At 41.1% G+C, this 23785-nt stretch overlaps 2 protein-coding genes across 5 annotated transcripts in view; both read right to left on the minus strand.

Moving 5' to 3' along the window:
- LOC124132983 (phospholipid-transporting ATPase ABCA3-like) overlaps positions 1-23785 on the minus strand; it is a 64674-nt gene that overhangs the window by 10697 nt on the left and 30192 nt on the right. The window contains exons 7-14 of the mRNA XM_048400909.1: positions 22992-23202; positions 21852-22101; positions 21271-21419; positions 9781-10809; positions 8524-8739; positions 6952-7472; positions 4877-5064; positions 2901-3071 (exon numbers count right to left, since the gene is read on the minus strand). Coding sequence (XP_048256866.1) covers positions 2901-3071; positions 4877-5064; positions 6952-7472; positions 8524-8739; positions 9781-10809; positions 21271-21419; positions 21852-22101; positions 22992-23202 — 2735 coding nt within the window. The remainder of the gene's footprint in view (positions 1-2900; positions 3072-4876; positions 5065-6951; positions 7473-8523; positions 8740-9780; positions 10810-21270; positions 21420-21851; positions 22102-22991; positions 23203-23785) is intronic.
- LOC125382683 lies at positions 1326-2000 on the minus strand. Of its 4 annotated transcripts, none has more exons than XR_007222542.1 (2): positions 1912-2000; positions 1326-1402 (listed from the first exon to the last, which is right to left on the minus strand). XR_007222542.1 is itself a non-coding variant. In XM_048400910.1 (2 exons), the coding sequence occupies exons 1-2, from the start codon at positions 1840-1842 to the stop codon at positions 1350-1352; spliced, it is 393 nt and encodes a 130-aa protein (XP_048256867.1). In that variant the 5' UTR covers positions 1843-1886; the 3' UTR covers positions 1326-1349. The 4 variants fall into 4 exon arrangements, 1 of the variants encoding a protein (XP_048256867.1); XR_007222541.1 differs by having other exon boundaries at positions 1326-1405; XR_007222540.1 differs by lacking the exon at positions 1912-2000 and adding an exon at positions 1503-1896 and having other exon boundaries at positions 1326-1405.

A 23785-nucleotide genomic window follows, 5' to 3' on the forward strand; every position in this document is an offset into this window, starting at 1 on the left:
CTGAAGGACCCTTTTTGTGACCTTGATGTTACCTGTTGACAGGATGTCTTGGATTTCCCTTGTCGCCTCCTTGATCTTCGACTCTGGGATTCTGATCTGCATTGCATTGGTGTAGATTTCCAGCCCTAAGAATGTCAGTTTGGTCGTGGGGCCCACCGTCTTGTCGTGCGCAATAGGGACCCCAAGCTGTTCCAGTGTATTCACGCATCCGTTGAGGTTGTCTGAGCAGTGGCTGGTGCCTGCTGTGCCCCCCGTTAGGAAGTCATCCAGGTAATGCATGATCTGACACGTTGGAAGATGTGATTGCATGCACCATTGCAAGAAGGTGCTAAACGTTTCAAATATGGAGCAGCCAAATGGTAAGCATTTATCGAAATAGAACTCACCTTCGAATCTGATGCCTAGTAGCTCGAAATCGGATGGGTGGACTGGTATAATTCTAAAGGCCGACTGAATGTCGAATTTTGCTAGTAGTGCTCCCTTTCCCAGTTGTTGAACCATATGAATAGCTTCATCAAATCTGGCATACACAACGGAGCAGGCCTCTGTGTCTATGAAGACATTTATAGATTTACCCCTGGGATAGGATAGATGGTGAATTAGACGGAATTCCTCCGCATGCTTACCCAGATGCTGACCATAGCCTGGCTGCTTCTTGGGCACCAGGCCTATTGGGGATACTTGGAGGTTGTCCAGGGGGGTGTCCTTGAAGGGGCCCGCCATCCTGCCAAGGTCGACTTCCTTTTGTAGTTTTTGTTTCACGTAGCCTGCCGTGTCTTGGCTGATCGCAAGTTTCGTGCCAGGCGACCCATGCGGCTTCCTTGGAACTCGAGCTTAAAGCCAAAGCTAAAACCTACCCATAAATAATTTGCATCTCTGTAATTGACCCTAGTATATTGGCGTAACCAGTGTGCCATTTCATTGAGATCCACGGGGGAAGGGGCCATTGAATTTACCTGCCTTGACGGCTGGTTTTCTGTTAGGGAAAGGCTGATTGGGCTTGTATGGGGTCGGTTGTACCCCATTCCCTCGAAAGCAGGTCCTAGATCTGTGGGAATGTTTGCCACACTTACTGCATTTGTGAGTGTACTTGCAGTTGACCCTGCTACAACCAAGTTTATTGAAATCCCAGCATACCTGACTGGCGATGTCCCCCTTGTACGCGTGTCATTGCGCCCCGGCCGCCTGATTCTGGTTGTCGTAGCGGCTGTGTGACCATGTACTTCAGCCACAACTCCCCGTCGATGTTGTCCCAGCGTCGTGAGGGGTCCCTTGACATTCTGTGTCAGAATTGTTGGTCGTAGGTTGACCAGGCTTCCCCCCCCCCCCGAATCGAAGTGCCGCCGTTCTTATGGTTTCCATGTAGGACAGCAACCCCTGGGTTGTGCGGACCTCGGAGTGCCTACTAACATAGATATACATGAAAATGTGGAAAGTTGAAGTCCAGCTTGCCAGAGACAGGCGCTTTGGTTGCTGCTTTATTGGTTTAAAAATTATCTTACCTGAGGAGTCGTACGCCATGGTAATCGTACCGTCCTCGTGACTTCCCTCGGTGTTTGGTAGGATTGTGCCGAGGTCGACAAACTCGCCACGCCAGATTTTTTCCCTCACCTGTTGTTTGACGTGCGCGTCTATTCCATCCGCACGGAAGGATAGGGAATCCCCGTATCCTGCGTTCTGATTGGCTGGCCAAGCCGCGTCACCGTCGGCCTCGTTGTGCGCATCGGGGATTCTCCCTATGTTGGGCGAAATGGCGGGAGAACTAAAACCAAGCCTTACCTGTTGGTTTGCGCTAACCGGGAGTATTTTTTCCAGTTGCTCGTTTACCTGGGTAGCCGGCATTTACAAGCTGCGCCGACTGCATGTTAATTCTGTTGCCACCTTCGATATTTCCGTAGTTGGAAGACTCACCATCAGCTGTTGCCTCCTGCATAATGTGTACTCCCGGGGTTTGTCTTCTGGTTGTCCTGGCCTGCTTGGCTCCCCTCACAAGCTTGTGGTTGACGCTGCTCTTCTCTTGGGAGGCATCACGAAAGGTCGAGGTGGTGAGTCGGTATTCCACAAGTGTAAAAATGTCCCGAGGATGAAGTTCGAGAGTAGAACGGAATAAATGCGATACGGAGAGTGCTGAAATAGGTGGTATTCAAAGCGTAATCGGCGAAACGGTCGCGATTGTGTAAATGCGATACGGCGAGTGTTGGAATAGATGGTATACAAAGCGTAATCGGCGAAACGGTACAAGGTACAAAGGAAACGTACAAAGCGAAAGCGATTAGATACAGTGAACGCGTGTGTACTTGAAGAAGGACTGTCCGCGAATGATGGACTAACAAAAGGCGGGATGATGCTCACGCGGGAATATTCCTCGGGCACGGTGCAGAGTGGTGACCCGGGGTGATTGAGTTACGAGGGGTGATTGGGTTACGGACGTTTGGATACGCGCGATAAAGTCATTTAGTAGTTAGTACTAAATGTAATTATTTTCGGTTTAGAGTGTGAACAATTTGTACTCTGTTTACAGTACAACCCATAAACATCATCTTGTTAAAACTGTTACTGGCTTTGGTTTTTGGTTTGTTGTCCTACGCTGCACTCAGCAAAATTCCAGCTATATGAGTCTATATGACCGTGGTCTGTAAATAATCGAGTCTTGACCAGACAATCCAGCGATTTACATCATGAACATCGATCCACGCAAATTGGGATATGATGACATGCATCAACCAAGTCAGCGAGCCTGACCACCCGATCCCGTTAGTTGCCTTTTACGACAAGTAGCTGGTACACTACTGAGTCTGGGTTAGGCAAACCAGTGGTTTATAGTACGAGTACCCAACCTTGTCACTGTGGAGAGGTGGTACCCAATAAGCCAGGTCACACATGAGGTATTCAGGACTCACCTGTGAGATGTGAGTACCAGCGTCCTCCCGCTGTCCCGTACTGTTGCCAAGGCATCCCATAACAGTCTCCTGGCGACAGGATCCATACCTGTTGTTGGCTCATCCAGAAATATGATTGGTGGGTTACCAATAAGAGCGATAGCAGTGCTGAGCTTCCTTTTGTTCCCTCCACTGAAATATCAGCATCAGGAGAGGAGTTAATTTGTTCAAGTTGATTTAAATAACCCCAGGTATTGAAGTTTCATTGACTCTTCTACTAAGTCATTCGTCACCACTCGCCCCTTTCCGCAACCTGCAAGAAGACTTGTCCCCCTTTCGCTGAATCTTATGTGCGAAAAAAAACCAGTCAGAATGCACGTATGACTTCAAGTACCTCGGTCAAAGATTTCCCCAGGAATAAGTTTTGATTTTACATATGTCTTGCATTTTAAAATATACCCCAGATACAGTTAGATAAATGTGTTCAATCGTACTGTATAATAACGTAAGTCCTGGTGTGTTTTCAATAGCATCTGGAATATATATGATATATGGGGGATTCATTACACATCGAGTTGACAATTCTTTTAGCTATGCCTGTTTGCGCTTAGATGGAACCCAGTCGCAAAAGTGGCCACGAGTTGGGCATGAGTTGCTATTCGGCTTGCCCCAAAGTAATTGAGTTAGTCACGAATTCTACTGTGTCAAGTCAGTCTTCAGGATCCAGTCAACCATGGATCTTAACAATCCCTTCCTTGTTTTCTGAGTAAGTTCAAATTTAAATCGCAGTATTTCTGTTATATTTCTGACTCCTATTATTCTGAAGTATAGGACAGAGATATTCCATCCCTAGTCTGTGTTTCTGTACACAGTCTCAAAAAATGCCTTACACATTAATAAATGTTATATTTCCTCATGACCTCAAAAGTATACTTAAAGGCAACAGAAACTATACATTCAATGATAACTGAACATTAATAACATGCACAATCTCTACAAAGAAATGTGTCTAAAATAGACATAGGCAAAGAAGAAGCAATACCATCATAAACAAAATAACAATCAAGACTAATTCTAAAGGTATCTTAAGGCCAAGGGAAGATTTTATGAAGAGCTCAACTGCATGGGCTACGAACTCGCTGTGCACAGTTACGTCCCTTAGATGTTTTATTTGTTTGTTGTTTAACGCCTCACTTAGCAATATTCCAGCTGTAAGACGGCTGTCTGTAAATAAACATGTCTGGACCAGACAATCCAGTGATTGATATCAAGAGCATTGATCTTTCTATTTGGGATATGATGACATGCATCAACAAAGTCAGCAAGCCTGACCATCCCATCCTGTTAGTTGCTCTTTAAACAAACACAGTCACCTTTTATTGCAAGCATGGGTTGCTGAAGACCTATTCTACCCGGGATCTTCACGGTCCCCTTGGACGATTTAGGATGGAATGTGTCTGAATATGATTGAGAGCACTGTACTTATGCTTGAGGAAAGTGGTATATTTTCACAATCTGCTTCATCTTGGGATCTCCCCCCAAATTAAGATGACGTGCTATAGAAATACCGCTCAGGTCTCTGTTCCACAAAGCAATCACAGGTATATACATATTACTACCCAGCCCTACCTGTAAGCTTGGGCCAGAGACTATCCATATTACTACCCTGCCATACCTGTAAGCTTGGGCCAGAGTCTATCAATATTACTACCCAGCCATACCTGTACACTTGGACCAGAGACTATCCATATTACTACCCTGCCATACCTGTAAGCTTGGGCCAGAGACTATCCATATTACTACCCTGCCATACAAGTAAGCTTGGCCCAGAGACTATCCATATTACTACCCTGCCATACCTGTAAGCTTGGGCCAGAGACTATCCATATAACTACCCAGCCATACCTGTAAGCTTGGGCCAGAGACTATCCATATTACTACCCAGCCCTACCTGTAGGCTTGGGCCAGAGACTATCCATATAACTACCCAGCTCTACCTGTAAGCTTGGACCAGTTTATCAGCATGGTCAGTGAGGAGCAGAGAGTTGATGAGGTTGTTGACAGTGCCAGCTATCTCCCTCTCCATCACACCACGGAGGCGTGCGTACAGGGTCAACGTCTCCCGCCCTGTCAGTTGACCAATGAGTGCATCGAACTGTGGACAGTATCCTAGTCGCTGCTGCACCTGAAAGTGTTGATGTCTTATACTAGCCAATACACTGTCATGAGTCAGATCGCAATGTTTCATTATAGTCAGATTACATGTCTCAAATAGCAGTGTTTTATATTAGCGTAATAATTACAAGGATCGGATAGCAAAGTTTAATACTACCGGTAGTCAAATTAATGACATGTTTCAGATAGCTATGTTTAATATTAGACAATGTTATGAGATGGGTCAGATAGCAATGTTTAATACTAGTCAATGTAATGACATGTTTCACATAGCAATGTTTAATACTAGTCAATGTAATGACATGTTTCAATAGCAATGTTTAAAATTAGTCAATTTAATGACATGGGTCAGATAGCAATGTTTAATACTAGTCAATTGAATGACATGGGTCAGATAGCAATGTTTAATACTAGTCAATTGAATGACATGGGTCAGATAGCAATGTTTAATACTAGTCAATATAATGACATGGGTCACATAGCAATGTTCAATACTAGTCAGTATAATGACATGGGTCAGTTAGCAATGTTTAATACTTGTCCATGTAATGACATGGGTCAGATAGCAATGTTTAATACTAGTCAATGTAATGACATGTTCCACATAGCAATGTTTAATACTAGTCAATGTAATGACATGTTTCACATAGCAATGTTCAATACTAGCCAATATAGTGACATGTTTCACATAGCAATGTTTAATACTAGTCAATTGAATGACATGGGTCAGATAGCAATGTTTAATACTAGTCAATGTAATGACATGTTTCACATAGCAATGTTTAATACTAGCCAATACAATTACATGTTTCACATAGCAATGTTCAATACTAGCCAATATAGTGACATGTTTCACATAGCAATGTTTAATACTAGTCAATTGAATCTCATGGGTCAGATAGCAATGTTTAATACTAGTCAGTATAATGACATGGTCAGATAGCAATGTTTAATACTAGTCAATTGAATGATATGGTCAGATAGCAATGTTTAATACTAGCCAATACAATGACATGTTTCACATAGCAATGTTCAATACTAGTCAATTGAAGGACATTGGTCAGTTAGCAATGTTTAATACTAGTCAATGTTATGACATGTTTCACATAGCAATGTTTAATACTAGCCAATACAATGACATGTTTCACATAGCAATGTTTAATACCAGTCAATATAATGACATGGGTCAGATAGCAATGTTTAATACTAGTCAATATAATGACATGGGTCAGATAGCAATGTTTAATACTAGTCAATTGAATGACATGGGAACTGAAATGAACCAAAGCTTGTACAATGTTTTATTATATCTGAAGTATTTTTATTTGTTGAAGAACACTGGGAATATCTACCCATATGTGTACCCCGAGTAATATCTATGAACAAGCATGAAAAGAACAAGTTACGAACCTTAAATTTAATTCTTTCTGCACTTGAGTTACTTTTGGAATGTACAATGTACAAACTGACTTGTAAACATTTGTAATGTACCAAAATGCTACCAAATGAAAAGTTTTGAAAAGTTGCATGCCCAATCAATGGTTGGGCTATTATTGTATTCCCTAAATTACCTAAGCTTTCTAGTTTTAGATCAGGGTAACAGGTAAATTAACTGCAAACGTTAAACATATTATTGATGAATAAAATTTCAAAGTTAAAGTTACTAAGTTGATAATCCACCAGTTTATTGTTATTTTCAGAGAACTAACATTAAACAGCAGTATTTTGATGTTTACCGTTTTGTTATGGATTGGCAACATTCTATCTGATCTGGAAACTTTGCAAAGTTGCCAGTCAGGTTGTCTGACTGAAATTTGGGGGTATTTTATACACTGTCATGCGTCCAAAGTCATGATGGCCATAAACATGTGTTCACAGATTAAGATCGCACACAAACCTCTTGTGTATCGGACTTGACACTGAAGCCATCAAGGAAAGCATTGCCGCCAGTGAGGATTTCATCCCCCGTCAACATCTTGAAGGTTGTTGTCTTCCCGGCACCATTCACACCAAGAAGGCCAAAACACTCGCCTTGAGGAATCCCCACAGAGATGTGATCCACGGCGCGATTGTTGTCATAGTCCTTCACTACTTCCTGCAGAAGCAGCTTGTCAGACTGGAACAACTGATGTAGGGATTGGTTGGCCAACCGAGCACGCTCAGTTGCGACATCGGAGTCTTCCTGTATTCGACTGTCGGTGTTGCTGAGTTGTCTGGAGAGGAATGAAGACCGTCTGCTTCCAGAGCCAAGGTTGCGAATGGCATAGAAAAGCTTTTTGAAAAGGTTGAGTTCGATTGCAAATAGAAGGCTGAAGTAGACCACACCTTGGATAGCCAGGAAGATTAACATTCGGCCAATACCATTCTGTGCCCAGCCGAAGTAGTTCTCGTTGTTGTACAGGCAAGAGTCCACGCATTCTGGAACCGAAAGATTTTAACACTGCACTCCGCAATATTCCATCTATATGAGGCAGTCTGTTAATAATCGAGTTTGGGCCAGAAGAGTCAATGATTGACATCATGAGCATTGATCTATGCAATTTGACAACGATGGGATGCATCAACCAAGATGGCGAGCCTGACCACCCAAACCCATTAGTTGCCTCTTACGACAAGTATGGGTTGCTGAAGACAAACTCTAACTCAGATCTTCACTGGGTAGGAACCTCAAGAAGTCCATTGAATTAAACTTAAGCAAGTATATAGGGTATCATCATAAACAAACAAAAAAACAACCAGAAACAAACAATAATCTAGACCAATTAAATAGGTATGTTCGGGAAATTACCATTGCCAAGAGTGACAGAACAGCTGACTGACTGAACTAACAGTTGACTGACTGAACTAACAGCTGACTGACTGAATTAACAGCTGACTGACTGACTGACTGACTGACTGACTGAACCCACAGCTAATGACTGATCTATATAACAGCTGACTGACTGAATTAACAGCTGACTGACTGAACTAACAGCTGACTGAGTGACTGACCTAACAGCTGACAGACTGAACTAACAGTTGACTGACTGAACAAACAGCTGACTGACTGAACCAACAGCTAATGACTGAACTAACAGCTGACTGAGTGACTGAACTAACAGTTGACTGACTGAACTAATGGCTGACTGACTGACTGAACCAACAGCTAATGACTGAACTATATAACAACTGACTGACTGAACTAACAGCTGACTGAGTGACTGAACCAACAGCTAATGACTGAACTATATAACAGCTAATGACTGAACTATCAGCTGACTGAGTGACTGACCTAACAGCTGATTGACTGAACTAACAGTTGACTGCCTGGACTAACAGCTGACAGACTGAACTAACAGCTGAGTGACTGACTGACTAATAGACTGCAATTGCTTGTTTTTCTTAATCTATCTAATGATCTATATAACACTAAAACAGCGAGATCAAAACAATATTCGAAAATACTTTGAAAAGAAAATAGTGTATTTACCATCACAGCAAAACATCGCAGGTGCAAATTTGCAAAATGGTTTAAACCTCTGGCATATTTGTAGGAACTCATAGTTGGAGTAGAAGTCCTCCAGGCCCTGCCCGAGGCAGAAGTTTGGCAACAACGACATGAAGATCCACTCCAGGATCCGGGACGTGTCCTCGAGCTCCAGCTGGGGGGTGGCCAGAATACCCACGATCAGAACTGTAACCACACCTGGAGGAGAAACACCAGATATAGACTTCTCGTGAAGATCATACTTCACGATTAACCCACGTTAAAAGGACTTTCTATCCCTTGAACGAGGCACAGAACGTACTAGATCTGCCTGACCAAAATCTAGACCAATCTGCAGTAATCTTCATAATCGCACAGTAGTAAGCCTAAAAACTTATATGACAGTCCTTATTTTCTTGTGTATGTTAGTGATCATTTTACAAAATATGCAAGCCCGTAGAAGAGGCTTATCATTGCCAAATAACTATTATCGGAAAAGTTATGGTTTCATTTACAATCGGTCTCTAATGATCAATCTCTGAAAACAAATTTAACTTGTGTATGGTTTCAATAATCGCTCTACTTCTCAATTTTCTAATCCCATGGCGCTTATTACGGAAAATATGGTACATCACATGTTTATCAGGGAAAGATAATTTGTAATGCCGACTTTCAAGTATACTAGTAGATAAACACCCTTATTACTGAATTAGAACTGAATTGACTATTAAAATGGATTGACTTTTTCATATTATGGGGGCCCTTCGATTTCCAGGACAATAATGTGATGTGAATAGTTTTTAACTTTCGTTTAGCTCCTTTGCTTCCCTTCTCCTCCCCAATCCATTCGGCCAAAAAAATAATAGTCTTGGTTCTCGGGCAGCACCTCCACCACCATGAAGTCAGCCTTATGTTTCATTTTTATTCTTATTTTTCCAAAAAATAAAAAAAATAATCATAAATTAAAAACAATGCGATCCAATATGGCACACAGTTACTCCCCTTTGCATGCACACTGCTTCACCGTGGATCTCATGTTATGGTAATGGTGGCAATAGGAGTTTGTATGTTTGTTTATGTTGCGAGGCCCTTTACCAGGTTGATGGTACACAACTGTTTATTTGGTTACATACTAGTTTGAACAAGCAAAAAAAAAAAATATCATAAAAACTATATTTTAAAAAGTCACTGCCGGAGAAAAAATTATTTTATTTATTTTTAATCTCACACCACAAATTTTTAAATGGTCATCTTTCTTACCAGAGTGTATGTTGAATATGCTGATCCAGATGTACGCTGATGCTAGCTCGGAGAAGATGAACGACATCAGGTACATAAATGGCAGCATGGCCCATCCGTACATGACAAACAGCAGCAGTATGCCTGCCCAGTGGAAGTTCACGATGTAGGCATCAATCTGGAATGCTGCAAAACTGACGATGAGAAGAACACAAGGAACAAGATAGTTGAACATGTCCCAGCAGAACGTGGCAGCCCAGAAGTTGAAGGCGTGGACTCCACTAACAAACTGGATGTGTTTCGCCTTGACACTCCGCTCTTTAACAAGGAACAGGACAAAACTGCTGGCCAAGAATGCCATTCCGAAGCAGACATTGAATGCAATGGTAAATCCTTCAGTACCTTGCGTGAGTTCATCATTGACCCTGTTCATGTCTGTTCGTGGGAGAGGATGGTTTGTCACCTCCATAGAGTAAGAGGAGTCATTTGTGATGTACTGAAGCACAGCACTTGCAACCGTTGCAAGAGCAATGGCTGGGCTGTGGTAGGCTTGGTTCTGGAAGAATGCTGTAGCATTGCTTATACCAGCCTCCGCACCGTCTTCAAATGATGCAGCAATTACATATCTGATGTTATAATTCCCAATTCCTTCTTCGCCTTTCTTGCTCAAGTATTTTATGATGCCAGGGTCTTTTTTGAATCCTGCAATGTTGTTTATGTAGGTCAAGGCCGATGATGAATTCCCAAACTGATTCACATAAGCTGCAGCCAGGTTGCTTAAAGATTCATCTGGATTCAATGCAGTGGCATAGGGCACATAGTTTTTCTTGAACTGGTCAATGGTGAGCTTGAGCGCTGGTGAGTCGGTGGGCCCTGGGAAAGTTTTAAGGGCGATAAGTGCCATGACAGTGAAAAACAGAGGCACAATCAACTGTGACGCTGTGACGAGTTTGTTCCTGAATGTGTGTAGAAAGCGCTTGACGAACATGGCCCTAAACTGTTGGACATAGAGCGCGATCCCAGCATTGCGTCTCAGCTCCCGTCCCAGATCTGCAGGAAGGGAAACATCAAGTTTCAGTTATCTGTTAAATGTACAGGTTTGTTCACTGAATCACATGTGTCATAAGGTTAGTGAGTGAGTGAGTGAGTGAGTGAGTTGGGTTTGACGCCGCTTCTAACAGTATTCCAGTTATATCATGGCGTGTCAGCTTAATATGGGAGGAAAGCCCGAAGTGATGCTGATCTGATGACGTCTACCACTTCGGTGAAACTCACCAGCATGGGTATGGTGCTGACAAACCTAGAAACATAATCTGGGCGAACCGGGATTCGAACCCACAATCATAGGTTCTGGCGTGCCCAAGGGACGCGACTCTACAGAGCGAATCGCGGCGCCTAAGATGACTGGGCCACCCGTGCCCACTGTCATAAGGTTAAGTAACAATTGTTCAATTTTACAGTTGTCATGTCTTCCTATGACCTGAGAAACAGAAGAACATGAGAGACATGTCACATCAGGTTTCAGTGCATGGGATGCAGTAAGTTCCATGAAAACAAACCATTTGCTTAAACTGTCAAAGTTGACTGTTGGGTTGCAAGCCTGCACAAAAAATGTTGCTTTGAATTATTTAAAAAAACATGAATTTAATCATGGTCTTACACCTCTTTTAGCAATATTTTTGCAATATCACTGCAGAGAACCCCAGAAATGGGCTTCACACATTGTACCCATCTAGGTCATCAAAGCCTGGGTCTTTGGCGAGACGACTAGCTTCCCTATCGCGCCCTTCTATAATACAAAGTAACCTCGAAAGTCTACTGGTCTGAATAACGACATGTTTGACATACTACTAGCCCTTAGGATACTATTCCTATTTGGGACACTTGCTCTAGCTAGTGCACTGGAGCTAATTGCTTTATGTGACCAACCATGAGATATGGCACCTTGTGGGTAAAAATTACATTTTGAATTCTTATTATAGTATCTTAGTATCTTAGTATTTTACAGTATCTTAGGACCACAAAAATACATTTGATAAGCTTCAGCTCATATTTTATTACATGACATGGCATCAAATATTTGGACTCATTTTCTGCAAATTCCCATTTTCTGGCTTATTACTGTTTATGTCTGATTAATTGAAAGTAGACATGTATGCTGAAATGCTTTTTTGTCTTTTTTTGTATCCTGGCACCCGTAAGGTCCTTTTGTAACTCCTGACAGGTCACATATGTGTTAATAATCCTTAAGACGGCAAAACTAAATCATTCTACACAAAGTTTCGGCAATATTTTTCCTATATGATTTGTTTTCATACCATAAAATTTCAAAAATGAATCCACGAACATCCATGTCAAGTGCTAACAGAGGGAAAACTCATTCCAGGGGAAATAAAAAATCTTACTGCAAAAATCGCAAATCTGTGTAAAATGATGTAAAAACCAAGAACCTATGGTTCAGTGAGCTAAATAGAACTTGGCTGTTTTAGCTGCCATTAATACTCTTTAGATAGCAAACAAGCGAATAAACAAGAAAATGAATTGAGATTCTTTGTTCTCAGAGTAGTGATTACCATAAACTCATATATATATATTGCTGTTTGTAATTTCACACTGCACTCAAACATTTTCCAGCAATATGGCCGTGGCCAGTAAACAATCCAGTATAGACCAGAAAAACAAATGATTGATATTATGAGCAATGATACATGCCATGTGGGCATGCAATGGCCAACCGTTCCATTAAGTTGTCTCTTAAGACATATGGGCTGCTGGGGAACAATTCTACCCAGAATCGCTATGGTGGTATTTTCCAAAAATGTCTACTGATAATCTGCACTGTTCACTAGACAAAGCTCAACAACAGAAATGACAAGACCATGATATGTTCCTTCAATAAAACACAGCACCAAGACACTGTAGCTCAAGTTAATGGAGGAAGGGCTCAAAGTTTCGCGCAGTGATACTTCAAGCCATCACATAAGACATATATGAATGTTATGAGCCTCAAAAATATTCTTCATATTAACTGCAGAGTCATACATTCATTAAATGTGAAAAGACAATTTGGCATCAATGTACTTTTTCTAAAAGAAGATTAAAAACATGTTTCTGTAACAAACAAGTATCACCACATTAATTTACCATCATCAATATATATCTCAATATATTCCCGGGTATTTCAAGGGGTAATTAAATAGGTTTGCAGCAGTAGATACATTCTTGTTTATATACATTATATATACATAAGATACACACATTATTATTCAGTAGTTAATATATATATATGTACATAAGAAGCTATATGACATAGAACTGTAAAATATGCAGATGCAATCTTGTAATTGTCACTTTGAAAATTTGATAATGTAAGGTAATAGATGGCTTAAGAGCTGTTAGGATTACTGATTTATGTTTGTTTCTTTGTTTGTTGTTTAACGCCGCACTCAGCAATATTGCAGCTATATGATGGCGGTCTGTAAATAATGGAGTCTGGACCAGACAATCTAGTGATTGATATCATGAGCATCGATATACGCAATTGGAATACGATAACATGCATCAACCAGGTCAGCGAGCCTGACCACCCAATCCTGTTAGTCGCCTCTTACAACAAGCTTATTTGCCTTTTATAGCAAGCATGGGTTGCTTAAGATCTACTCTACTCCGGATCTTCGCAAGTCAGATTTATGTAATAATGATTCATATAATTGTAATAAGTACTGGTCAAGAAATAAGCAACTATGCTTATATTTGATTCACTGAACAATTGGCTATTTGTGTTTTCTTCCAATTACTTGTGACCTTTTTAGCATGAAAGAGAAAATTAAGTACTGTAATTTCAATGTTTCTGATCAAAACTTAAACTCCCATGTTTCTGAATGTATTAAAATTTCAAAATATGTTTTTCACATTTGATCATGCTAATCAGTGATAAGAATTGCAAGCATTATATTATGATGAAACATAAAATCGCTCAAACAAATTTCAAGGTCTCCCTAAATATAAGCTAATGGTCCTTCATGTGCATTATGCATATGTCCCGGAGCAAGCAAACCATTGGCTGGTAGTGTGAGCATCAAACATGGAGTGGCAGTAGACCAAGCAGGCGACAGCTGAGAGCTAATCTTCCCTAGTGGCCACCCGTCTCAGCCATTGTGACCCCACAATCCACGTTCTAGTCACCCCAAGGTTGGGGGGGGGGGGGGGGGGGGGGGGGAGGACCACAGGAACTATCTACACCATGTTCACTGGACTACTTACATAGGTCGGGTAGCCTAGTGGTTAAAGCGCTCACTTGACACACCGAAGACCCAGGTTTGAATCCCATCATTGGTACAATGTATGAAGCCCATTGCTGGCGTTCCCCGCCGTGATATTGCTGGAATATTGCTAAAAGCGGCGTAAAACCATACTCACTCACTCACTCATACTTCAACAAGTAATGTCCTACAGCAAGGAATGAGCGAGTGAGTGTGTTGTGTTTAACGCCGCTTTTAACAGTATTCCAGTTTAACCACCGTGCCCCCTCTTACAGCAAGGAAACAACATTATTCAGAATAAAATTGACAATCATCCTTACAAGTAACATATGTAATAATACGAGTTGAAGAGTCTGAATAGTTAAAACACACAAGATAAAAATTACATAATCCGGAATCGCTAGAAGACAAAACTACAAGTTTGTATAAATGAGTAGGGCTGGGTTGAGTAACTCAGGTACTCGGGCCGGGTGGGTACTGTGTAGGATCCGGGTACCCAGATGACTACCCGGATCGATGGTTAGACACATGACATATTGTTTAATGATGTCATAGCGACTGATTTATGACTACCATTGTCTGCAGTACATTTGACTTCAAGGGCAATTTACCCTGTAGCCATGTCTCCATAACTTAATTGTCATTACGTTTTAGGCGCTAATCCCCGTTGTTAATCCTCACCAACATTTCATTGTATTTTGACTGTCTGTCAGCTTGGACTACCATATCACTTCCCTTTAACTTCTGCTTTTTATAGTATGGCATTTATTGCCCTAATTGATCATCCCATGAACTGTGTTTGTTAATCACGCCCATATGTCCAAAGCAACGTCGTTGTCTCTTTGTCTGTCCATTGTTGTTCATTACTATATATGTGCTACCATTACACAGTTACTACGGTGTTAGTCAGGCTTGGTATTCCGAGTGCTGGCATTGGGACGACCTCGAGCAGGATATGCTGCTCGTAGGAAACGCCCTGAGGTGAGCTGGAGCTCATCGCTGTGTTTGTGTTGTCAGAGCAGGTATTCCGCTCATTGTGCAATTGTTGTTTATTGTTTACATGTTGTGCATAAAGCGTTCCGGGACAGTGATGTCGATTTTGTCCTTTATTCCCCCAAGAGCTAATTCCCCGTCAACATGCACGTTGTCAACTGGTGTTAGAATCCGGCTGGAGTAACGCTTGAGTTTACTCCCGATTCAGTAACCTCTCTGTATGCCTACCACCCTGAAGAACAATCATCAACTCGAGCCATGAAGAAACAAGATTGAAGAAAACAACAGGAATCTCTCCGAATCTCTCAAGATTTCGTTCATACACAGGACCAAGGAAGTATAAACGCCTATCCCGCAGTGATCCTGACCACAGCCATCATGATGCAGATCATACAGAAACCGCCTCACGGACACCTACAAGATGGACACTGTGTACAAGATATCTCATTGGGACTTACTAATTTGTGTTTACTTACATGGACTCAATCCAGGATATATGATGTGTGACTGTTGATAAGTGCAACCAGGTATGTTTAATCAAAGCCAGTATATTAATGCCAAAATGTGTCTTTCCAAAATTAATTTTTATATGTGCAATATACTCCAATTCCATGTTTAGTCACGCTAGATATTTGAAGTTATTGTGTAGGGAATCTTTGAAATGTCTCTAGGCCACGCCAGACATATAGATACAGCTAGGGCCCAGACAAACCTAAGCTGTAGGGTTATCGAGTCACACCTGAAAGTTAGACTCGTAATTTCAAAAATCTAAACGACCAAATTTGTCATTCGTTACAAGTTTTTAATGTGCACAGTTTGGTACAAAATTGAAAGTATTGTCTTGGACTTTGAATTCAGATTAGGGATTTTCTTGGGTTATCCACCCACACACATGTATATTGTATGTCAGTATTAAGTAATTAACAGCACAGCGGTATTCAGCATTTCAGAATTTTGATGTCGGAATTAAGGATTATTATTTTCCTTGGGCATAGCACCCACAATATATGGGCAAGCTCCGTCAAAGACACGGGAAGAGCACCCATTGTACTTAAACGGGCGAACGTACCCACACGTAACGTTTGAGTCGCGCGGTAAAGTTAGACTCTTGGTTTCAAATTTCTTTATGTGAAATATTTGCTGAGATGTTTAATTTGTACTTTTTATGACATTACTCATTATCATTATTCAGTACAGAGTCGCACCGCCAAACCATACTCCTGAATTCAAAGAACCTCAATAATATATTTATTGAATCTGTCCAAAGCGGTAATTAACTCGTAGTGAATTTGCACATTACAAAGATCACTTTCAAACTGGCACTTAATCAAATTGGCTAGATGATCACTTTCATACAGTCATTGCATAGGTATATTTGTTGCACAAGAATTTCAACGATATCATGAATTCATCTAACTGATTTTGTTCACATTTTGCACTATTGTTTCCGTTGGTGAAAAAGTTCACACATATCAATTTGGACTTGTCAAAGCTTGGGGTCCAAGCTTCACGGAACGGAGGGAAGTTGTCATAGCGACTGATTTATGACTACCATTGTCTGCAGTACATTTGACTTCAAGGGCAATTTACCCTGTAGCCATGTCTCCATAACTTAATTGTCATTACGTTTTAGGCGCTAATCCCCGTTGTTAATCCTCACCAACATTTCATTGTATTTTGACTGTCTGTCAGCTTGGACTACCATATCACTTCCCTTTAACTTCTGCTTTTTATAGTATGGCATTTATTGCCCTAATTGATCATCCCATGAACTGTGTTTGTTAATCACGCCCATATGTCCAAAGCAACGTCGTTGTCTCTTTGTCTGTCCATTGTTGTTCATTACTATATATGTGCTACCATTACACAGTTACTACGGTGTTAGTCAGGCTTGGTATTCCGAGTGCTGGCATAGGGACGACCTCGAGCAGGATATGCTGCTCGTAGGAAACGCCCTGAGGTGAGCTGGAGCTCATCGCTGTGTTTGTGTTGTCAGAGCAGGTATTCCGCTCATTGTGCAATTGTTGTTTATTGTTTACATGTTGTGCATAAAGCGTTCCGGGACAGTGATGTCGATTTTGTCCTTTATTCCCCCAAGAGCTAATTCCCCGTCAACATGCACGTTGACAATGATGAAAAACTTATCTAGAACCCCATGGTGACACTACAAGACACTACTTCCTCTGGCATTTCTTTCTGACAATGCACACAAAGCTTCTGACTTTTATGGGTTTGAATAAAGATAAAGCTTCAGTCAACTTCAGTGTATACGTTATCAGATTGTTTTATACTGTAGGGGAGTATCTAAATACTTTTTGTCAGAGCTCCGTTCAAACAATTCTCAGACATTTTGTACTCATCTCTTGAGACCTACAGCTGGTACCCTTTAGGATCGGGCAACAGGGTGTTGGGCACCCGGGTAGTAAACTTGGACTCATCCAAGCCCTATTAATGAGAGCAAAAAGAAGAAAAATGTGGATCAAAACAGGGACTTATTGCACAATACACAAGCAGTTTTATAAGCAGTGTCACGTGGAGGGTCAGATAGGTGAGCACACAGCACTTACTGCCGGTACCGCTGACACTGTTGCGAGTATCAAGCTCGTACGTTTGAGAATCTGAAATTCAAGCATCACCTCATTCCTGATAATAAGTTACCAATAACAGAAGTACCATTAGTACAGTAGTGTACGGCTGTACAGGACAATCTGACTGCATCTCATTATGAAAGTTTTGTTTACCTGTAAAATCTGTTATATTTAAGCAGATTATTTTAATTTTGTGTATAAAGTTCACCAGTTTCTCCTGTACTGATTAGTTATTTGTGTGAAAAATAATATTATAAATGTGTGAAATTAGTAAAAAATTAGTTAAATATCAAAACAAATTATTAAACATGTTAAACATAATCTTCAAGCGCTAGTTTATTTTCAAGATTTGTTGACTTCATTTGTAAGTTCCATCAGTTGAATTTACGCTCAGAAAGTATTTTCAATAGCACTTGAAGACAATGCTTAAGGTCATGCAGGCTTGTGCAATTAGGTATCAACAAACAAGCAAGCGTGAGACAAATGCTACCTCCTGATGAAAGTAACCCTTGCTCAATAGGTTTGTGAAGTACCTAGGTGCGTGTTGATGGAGGAGTTGGAAGACATGCCATGTGGGCATGCAATGGCCAACCGTTCCATTAAGTTGTCTCTTAAGACATATGGGCTGCTGGGGAACAATTCTACCCAGAATCGCTATGGTGGTATTTTCCAAAAATGTCTACTGATAATCTGCACTGTTCACTAGACAAAGCTCAACAACAGAAATGACAAGACCATGATATGTTCCTTCAATAAAACACAGCACCAAGACACTGTAGCTCAAGTTAATGGAGGAAGGGCTCAAGGTTTCGCGCAGTGATACTTCAAGCCATCACATAAGACATATATGAATGTTATGAGCCTCAAAAATATTCTTCATATTAAATACAGAGTCATACATTCATTAAATGTGAAAAGACAATTTGGCATCAATGTACTTTTTCTAAAAGAAGATTAAAAACATGTTTCTGTAACAAACAAGTATCACCACATTAATTTACCATCATCAATATATATCTCAATATATTCCCGGGTATTTCAAGGGGTAATTAAATAGGTTTGCAGCAGTAGATACATTCTTGTTTATATACATTATATATACATAAGATACAAACATTATTATTCAGTAGTTAATATATATATATGTACATAAGTAACTATATGACATAGAACTGTAAAATATGCAGATGCAATCTTGTTATTGTCACTTTGAAAATTTGATAATGTAAGGTAATAGATGGCTTAAGAGCTGTTAGGATTACTGATTTATGTTTGTTTCTTTGTTTGTTTGCAATATTGCAGCTATATGATGGCGGTCTGTAAATAATCGAGTCTGGACCAGACAATCCAGTGATTGACATCATCAGCATCGATCCACACAATTGGAATACGATAACATGCATCAACCAGGTCAGCGAGCCTGACCACCCAATCCCTTTAGTCCCCTCTTACAAGCTTATTCACCTTTAATAGCAAGCATGGGTTGCTGAAGATCTACTCTACTCCGCATCTTCGCGAGTCAGATTTATGTAATAATGATTTTTATAATTGTAATAAGTTCTGGTCAAGAAATAAGCAACTATACTTATATTTTACTTGTGACCTTTTAAGCATGAAAGAGAACACCAAGTCACTGTTATTTAAATGTTTCTGATCAAAACTTAAACTTCCACATTATAACAATTTCTGAATGCATTAAAATTTCAAAATATGTTTATCACATCTGATCATGCTAATCAGTGATAAGAATTGCAAGCATTATATTATGATGAAATATAAAATCGCGTGAAGAGTTACAATCTCATTAAAATGAGATCTTAGTTCTCGCTGCCGCTAAACAATGATCTGAGGACATCCCATTACGGGTCACGTCAGGCCGACCTTTCGTGAACTCTGACCGACCAATGGAATTATTGACAAGACGTCGACATTAGCCAATCAGAATACAGCTTTCTCGTGCTTTACGGCACTAATTTCAAATCGGTGACTACACATCGAGACTTTTTTTGACAAATTCCCGCTTGAAAATTTGAAACCTGAACAAAAGAACATTCTCGAATGGCTAATATATGGTCTAGATTGTATAGATTCAGTCGTTAAGCCCGTAACTATCGTTCGGTATACTAAGTTTTAAAGTTTTCGAGGCTGCATGATGAGAAATTACATTCCGACTGTCACTTTCATGATCTGGTAAGCGACGCTCTGATTGGTCGGATGAATGGTCGTTCTGACGTAACCCCTAATGGGATGTCCTTAGATCTTTGTTTAGCGGTAGCGAGAACTAAGATCTGATTTTAATGAGATTGGAAGAGTTTAAAAACACAAGATAAAAATTACATAATCAGGAATTGCTGGAAGTGAGTGAGTGAGTGAGTTTGATTTAACGCCGCTTTTAGCAATATTCCAGCAATATCAAGGCGGGGGACACCAGAAATGGGCTTCACACATTGTACCCATGTTGGGAATCGAACCGGGGACATCGACGTGACGAGCAAACGCTTTAACCACAAGGCTACCCGACCGCCCCTGAATCACTAGAAGACAAAACTACAAGTTTGTATTAATGAGTAGGGCTGGGTTGAGTGACTCGGGTACTCGGGCCGGGTGGGTACTGTGTAGGATCCGGGTACCCAGATGACTATCCGGGTCCATGGTTAGACACGTGACATATTGTTTAATGATGAAAACTTATCTAGAACTCCATGGTTACACTACAAGACACTACATATACTGGCATTTCTTTCTGACAATGCACACAAAGCTTCTGACTTTTATGGGTTTGAATAAAGATAAAGCTTCAGTCAACTTCAGTGTATACGTTATCAGATTGTTTTATACTGTAGGGGAGTATCTAAATACTTTTTGTCAGAGCTCCGTTCAAACAATTCTCAGACATTTTGTACTCATCTCTTGAGACCTACAGCTGGTACCCTTTAGGATCGGGCAACAGGGTGTTGGGCACCCGGGTAGTAAACTTGGACTCATCCAAGCCCTATTAATGAGAGCAAAAAGAAGAAAAATGTGGATCAAAACAGGGACTTATTGCACAATATACAAGCAGTTTTATAAGCAGTGTCACGTGGAGGGTCAGATAGGTGAGCACACAGCACTTACTGCCGGTACCGCTGACACTGTTGCGAGTATCAAGCTCGTACGTTTGAGAATCTGAAATTCAAGCATCACCTCATTCCTGATAATAAGTTACCAATAACAGAAGTACCATTAGTACAGTAGTGTACGGCTGTACAGGACAATCTGACTGCATCTCATTATGAAAGTTTTGTTTACCTGTAAAATCTGTTATATTTAAGCAGATTATTTTAATTTTGTGTATAAAGTTCACCAGTTTCTCCTGTACTGATTAGTTATTTGTGTGAAAAATAATATTATAAATGTGTGAAATTAGTAAAAAATTAGTTAAATATCAAAACAAATTATTAAACATGTTAAACATAATCTTCAAGCGCTAGTTTATTTTCAAAATTTGTTGACTTCATTTGTAAGTTCCATCAGTTGAATTTACGCTCAGAAAGTATTTTCAATAGCACTTGAAGACAATGCTTAAGGTCATGCAGGCTTGTGCAATTAGGTATCAACAAACAAGCAAGCGTGAGACAAATGCTACCTCCTGATGAAAGTAACCCTTGCTCAATAGGTTTGTGAAGTACCTAGGTGCGTGTTGATGGAGGAGTTGGAAGACATGTCAAATGGCATGTTATCAGCTCCAGTAGCCCCTGGGGAGCCCTTCATGACTGGTAGGTTCATGCCCCCTTTCTGCAGCCTCTCTCGGAGATGACTAATGTTGTCCTCTCCAACTCTGAAAAATAAAACAAACTGCATGAAACAGCAATGAAAACATTTCAGTTTGGTGTTGAAGTTGACCTACCGGTAATCCCTTTTAATGCTCAGGGACCTATTACCTTCGAAATTTCAGATTAATATATTCTCTTGATTTAGGCAAAAAACTTTTGCAAAAGTGAAAGAAAATATATTAAACATGCCGTGGTCAATGCATTATTAAATGATATGTTTTGCATTGTATTAAAACAATTATTTCAAAACGGGTCTTTTTTTAGAAATTAATCTAATATAAAACCTTACAAATATTGATATTTTGCATCCTGAAATCTGTAAAATAAGAAAGTAATTGTTCTAATACATGTATGATCCCACAAAGCTTTGTTCTAATTGATTCAGCTATAACAGCTCAAAGTGCTGCTTTACAAGACTCCTGTGTGATGGTCCCCACCTGAGGAACACCTCCTCCATGGTGGTGACTGACGCGCCGAAGCTGGAGATGCCCAGCTGCTTCTGCTCCAGCTGCAGCTGGGTGAACAGCTCCTCGAAGTGGTGGGAGCTCTCCTGTGGCAGGATGTAAGACAGCTCTGCACCAATGTTGCTCTCCAGCTCGGCTTCAGGGATGTACTTGGTGACAAGAGCAGTGATATTCCCCACCACACACTGAGGTTCCTTCACTATGACCATGTGGTAGCCAGCACCTACAGGAGGGAGAGATGGGGGGAGTAAACAAGGGCAGGTAACTCTTAACAAACTTCAATGTGGGAGCCAGCATCTACAGGGGAGATGGAGGGAGTAAACAAGGGCAGGTAACTCTAAACACACATCAATGTGGTAGCCAGCACCTATACAGGAGAGAGAGATGGTGGGAGTAAAAAAGGGGGGTAACTCTAAACACACTTCAAAGTGGTAGCCAGCACCTATACAGGAGATATGGAGGGAGTAACAAGGGCAGGGAACTCTAAACAAACTTCAATGTGGTAGCTTGATCCTACAGGAGGGAGAGATGGAGGGAGTAAACAAGGGCAGGTAACTCTAAACAAACTTCAATGTGGTAGCCTGATCCTACAGGAGGGAGCGATGGAGGGAGTAAACAAGGACAGGTAACTCTAAACAAACTTCAATGTGGTAGCCTGATCCTACAGGAGGGAGAGTGAGTGAGTATGGTTTTACGCCGCTTTTAGCAATATTCCAGCAATATCACGGCGGGGGACACCAGAAATGGGCTTCACACATTGTACGCAAGTCGGGAATCGAACCCGGGTCTTCGGCGTGACGAGCGAACGCTTTAACCACTAGGCTACCCGACCGCCCCTACAGGAGGGAGAGATGGAGGGAGTAAACAAGGGCAGGTAACTCTAAACAAACTTCAATGTGGTAGGCAGCACCTACAGGAGAGATGGAGGTATTAAACAAGGGCAGGTAACTCTACACACACATCAATGTTGTAGCCAACACCTACAGGAGAGATGAAGGGAATTTGGTAATCTGTTTCATTCACTGATGCTAGAATATGGAATAAAATCTTGACACTGAGCAGATATAACTGTTATTCAGGAACAGATGACATTATGTATCAATTCCATCTTACCATATTTATTCTTCAAGAAGAGAGAGCTGCCACAACATTTGACAACCCCTTCGGCCATGATGGCAATCCTGTCCACCAGCAGATCAGCCTCGTCCATGAAGTGGGTGGTCAGCACCATTGTCCGGCCTGCCCGGTTGTTCTGCAGCACGGTCCAGATGTGCCGACGAGCATCCGGGTCCATACCAGAGAATGGCTCGTCCAGGATCACCACCTGATAATCAGTAGAACATTGGACCCGTCACCTTGACTGCTAGCTGTTTCCTGAACAATGTTTTCTCCATCTAATTGACATGAAGACAATTACTTATTTCTTGGTTTACTGATTTGCAGAATATAATTCTCAAATCTTTGTACACCCACCAACATTTTAACCACTGAGATGAACTACCTTTCATCCACCTTTAGTGCTAGGCCCACAGTTTTCCCACTGAAATGAACTACTTTAGATCCACCTATGAGTGCTATGCCCACAGACAGTTTTCCCACTGAGATGAGTGAGTAAGTGAGTTGGGTTTAACGCTGCTTTTAACAGTATTCCAGGTATATCGCAGCGTGTCAGCTTAATGTGGGAGGAAAGCCCGAAGTGATGCAGGTCTCAGACGTTTACCACTTTGGTGAAACCCACCAGCACGGGTAGGGTGCTGACAAACCTAGAAACATAATCTGGGCGAAACGGGATTAGACCCCGCAATCATAGGTTTCTTGCGTGCCCAAGGGAGGCAACTCTGCACGGCGAATCGCGGCGCCTTAGACGACTGGGCCACCCATGCCCCCCTTAATTGATCCACCTATGA

Source organism: Haliotis rufescens, unplaced genomic scaffold (assembly GCF_023055435.1).
Source record: "Haliotis rufescens isolate VD_foot unplaced genomic scaffold, xgHalRufe1.0.p SCAF_20, whole genome shotgun sequence".
NCBI classification, from domain to species: Eukaryota; Metazoa; Mollusca; class Gastropoda; order Lepetellida; family Haliotidae; genus Haliotis; species Haliotis rufescens.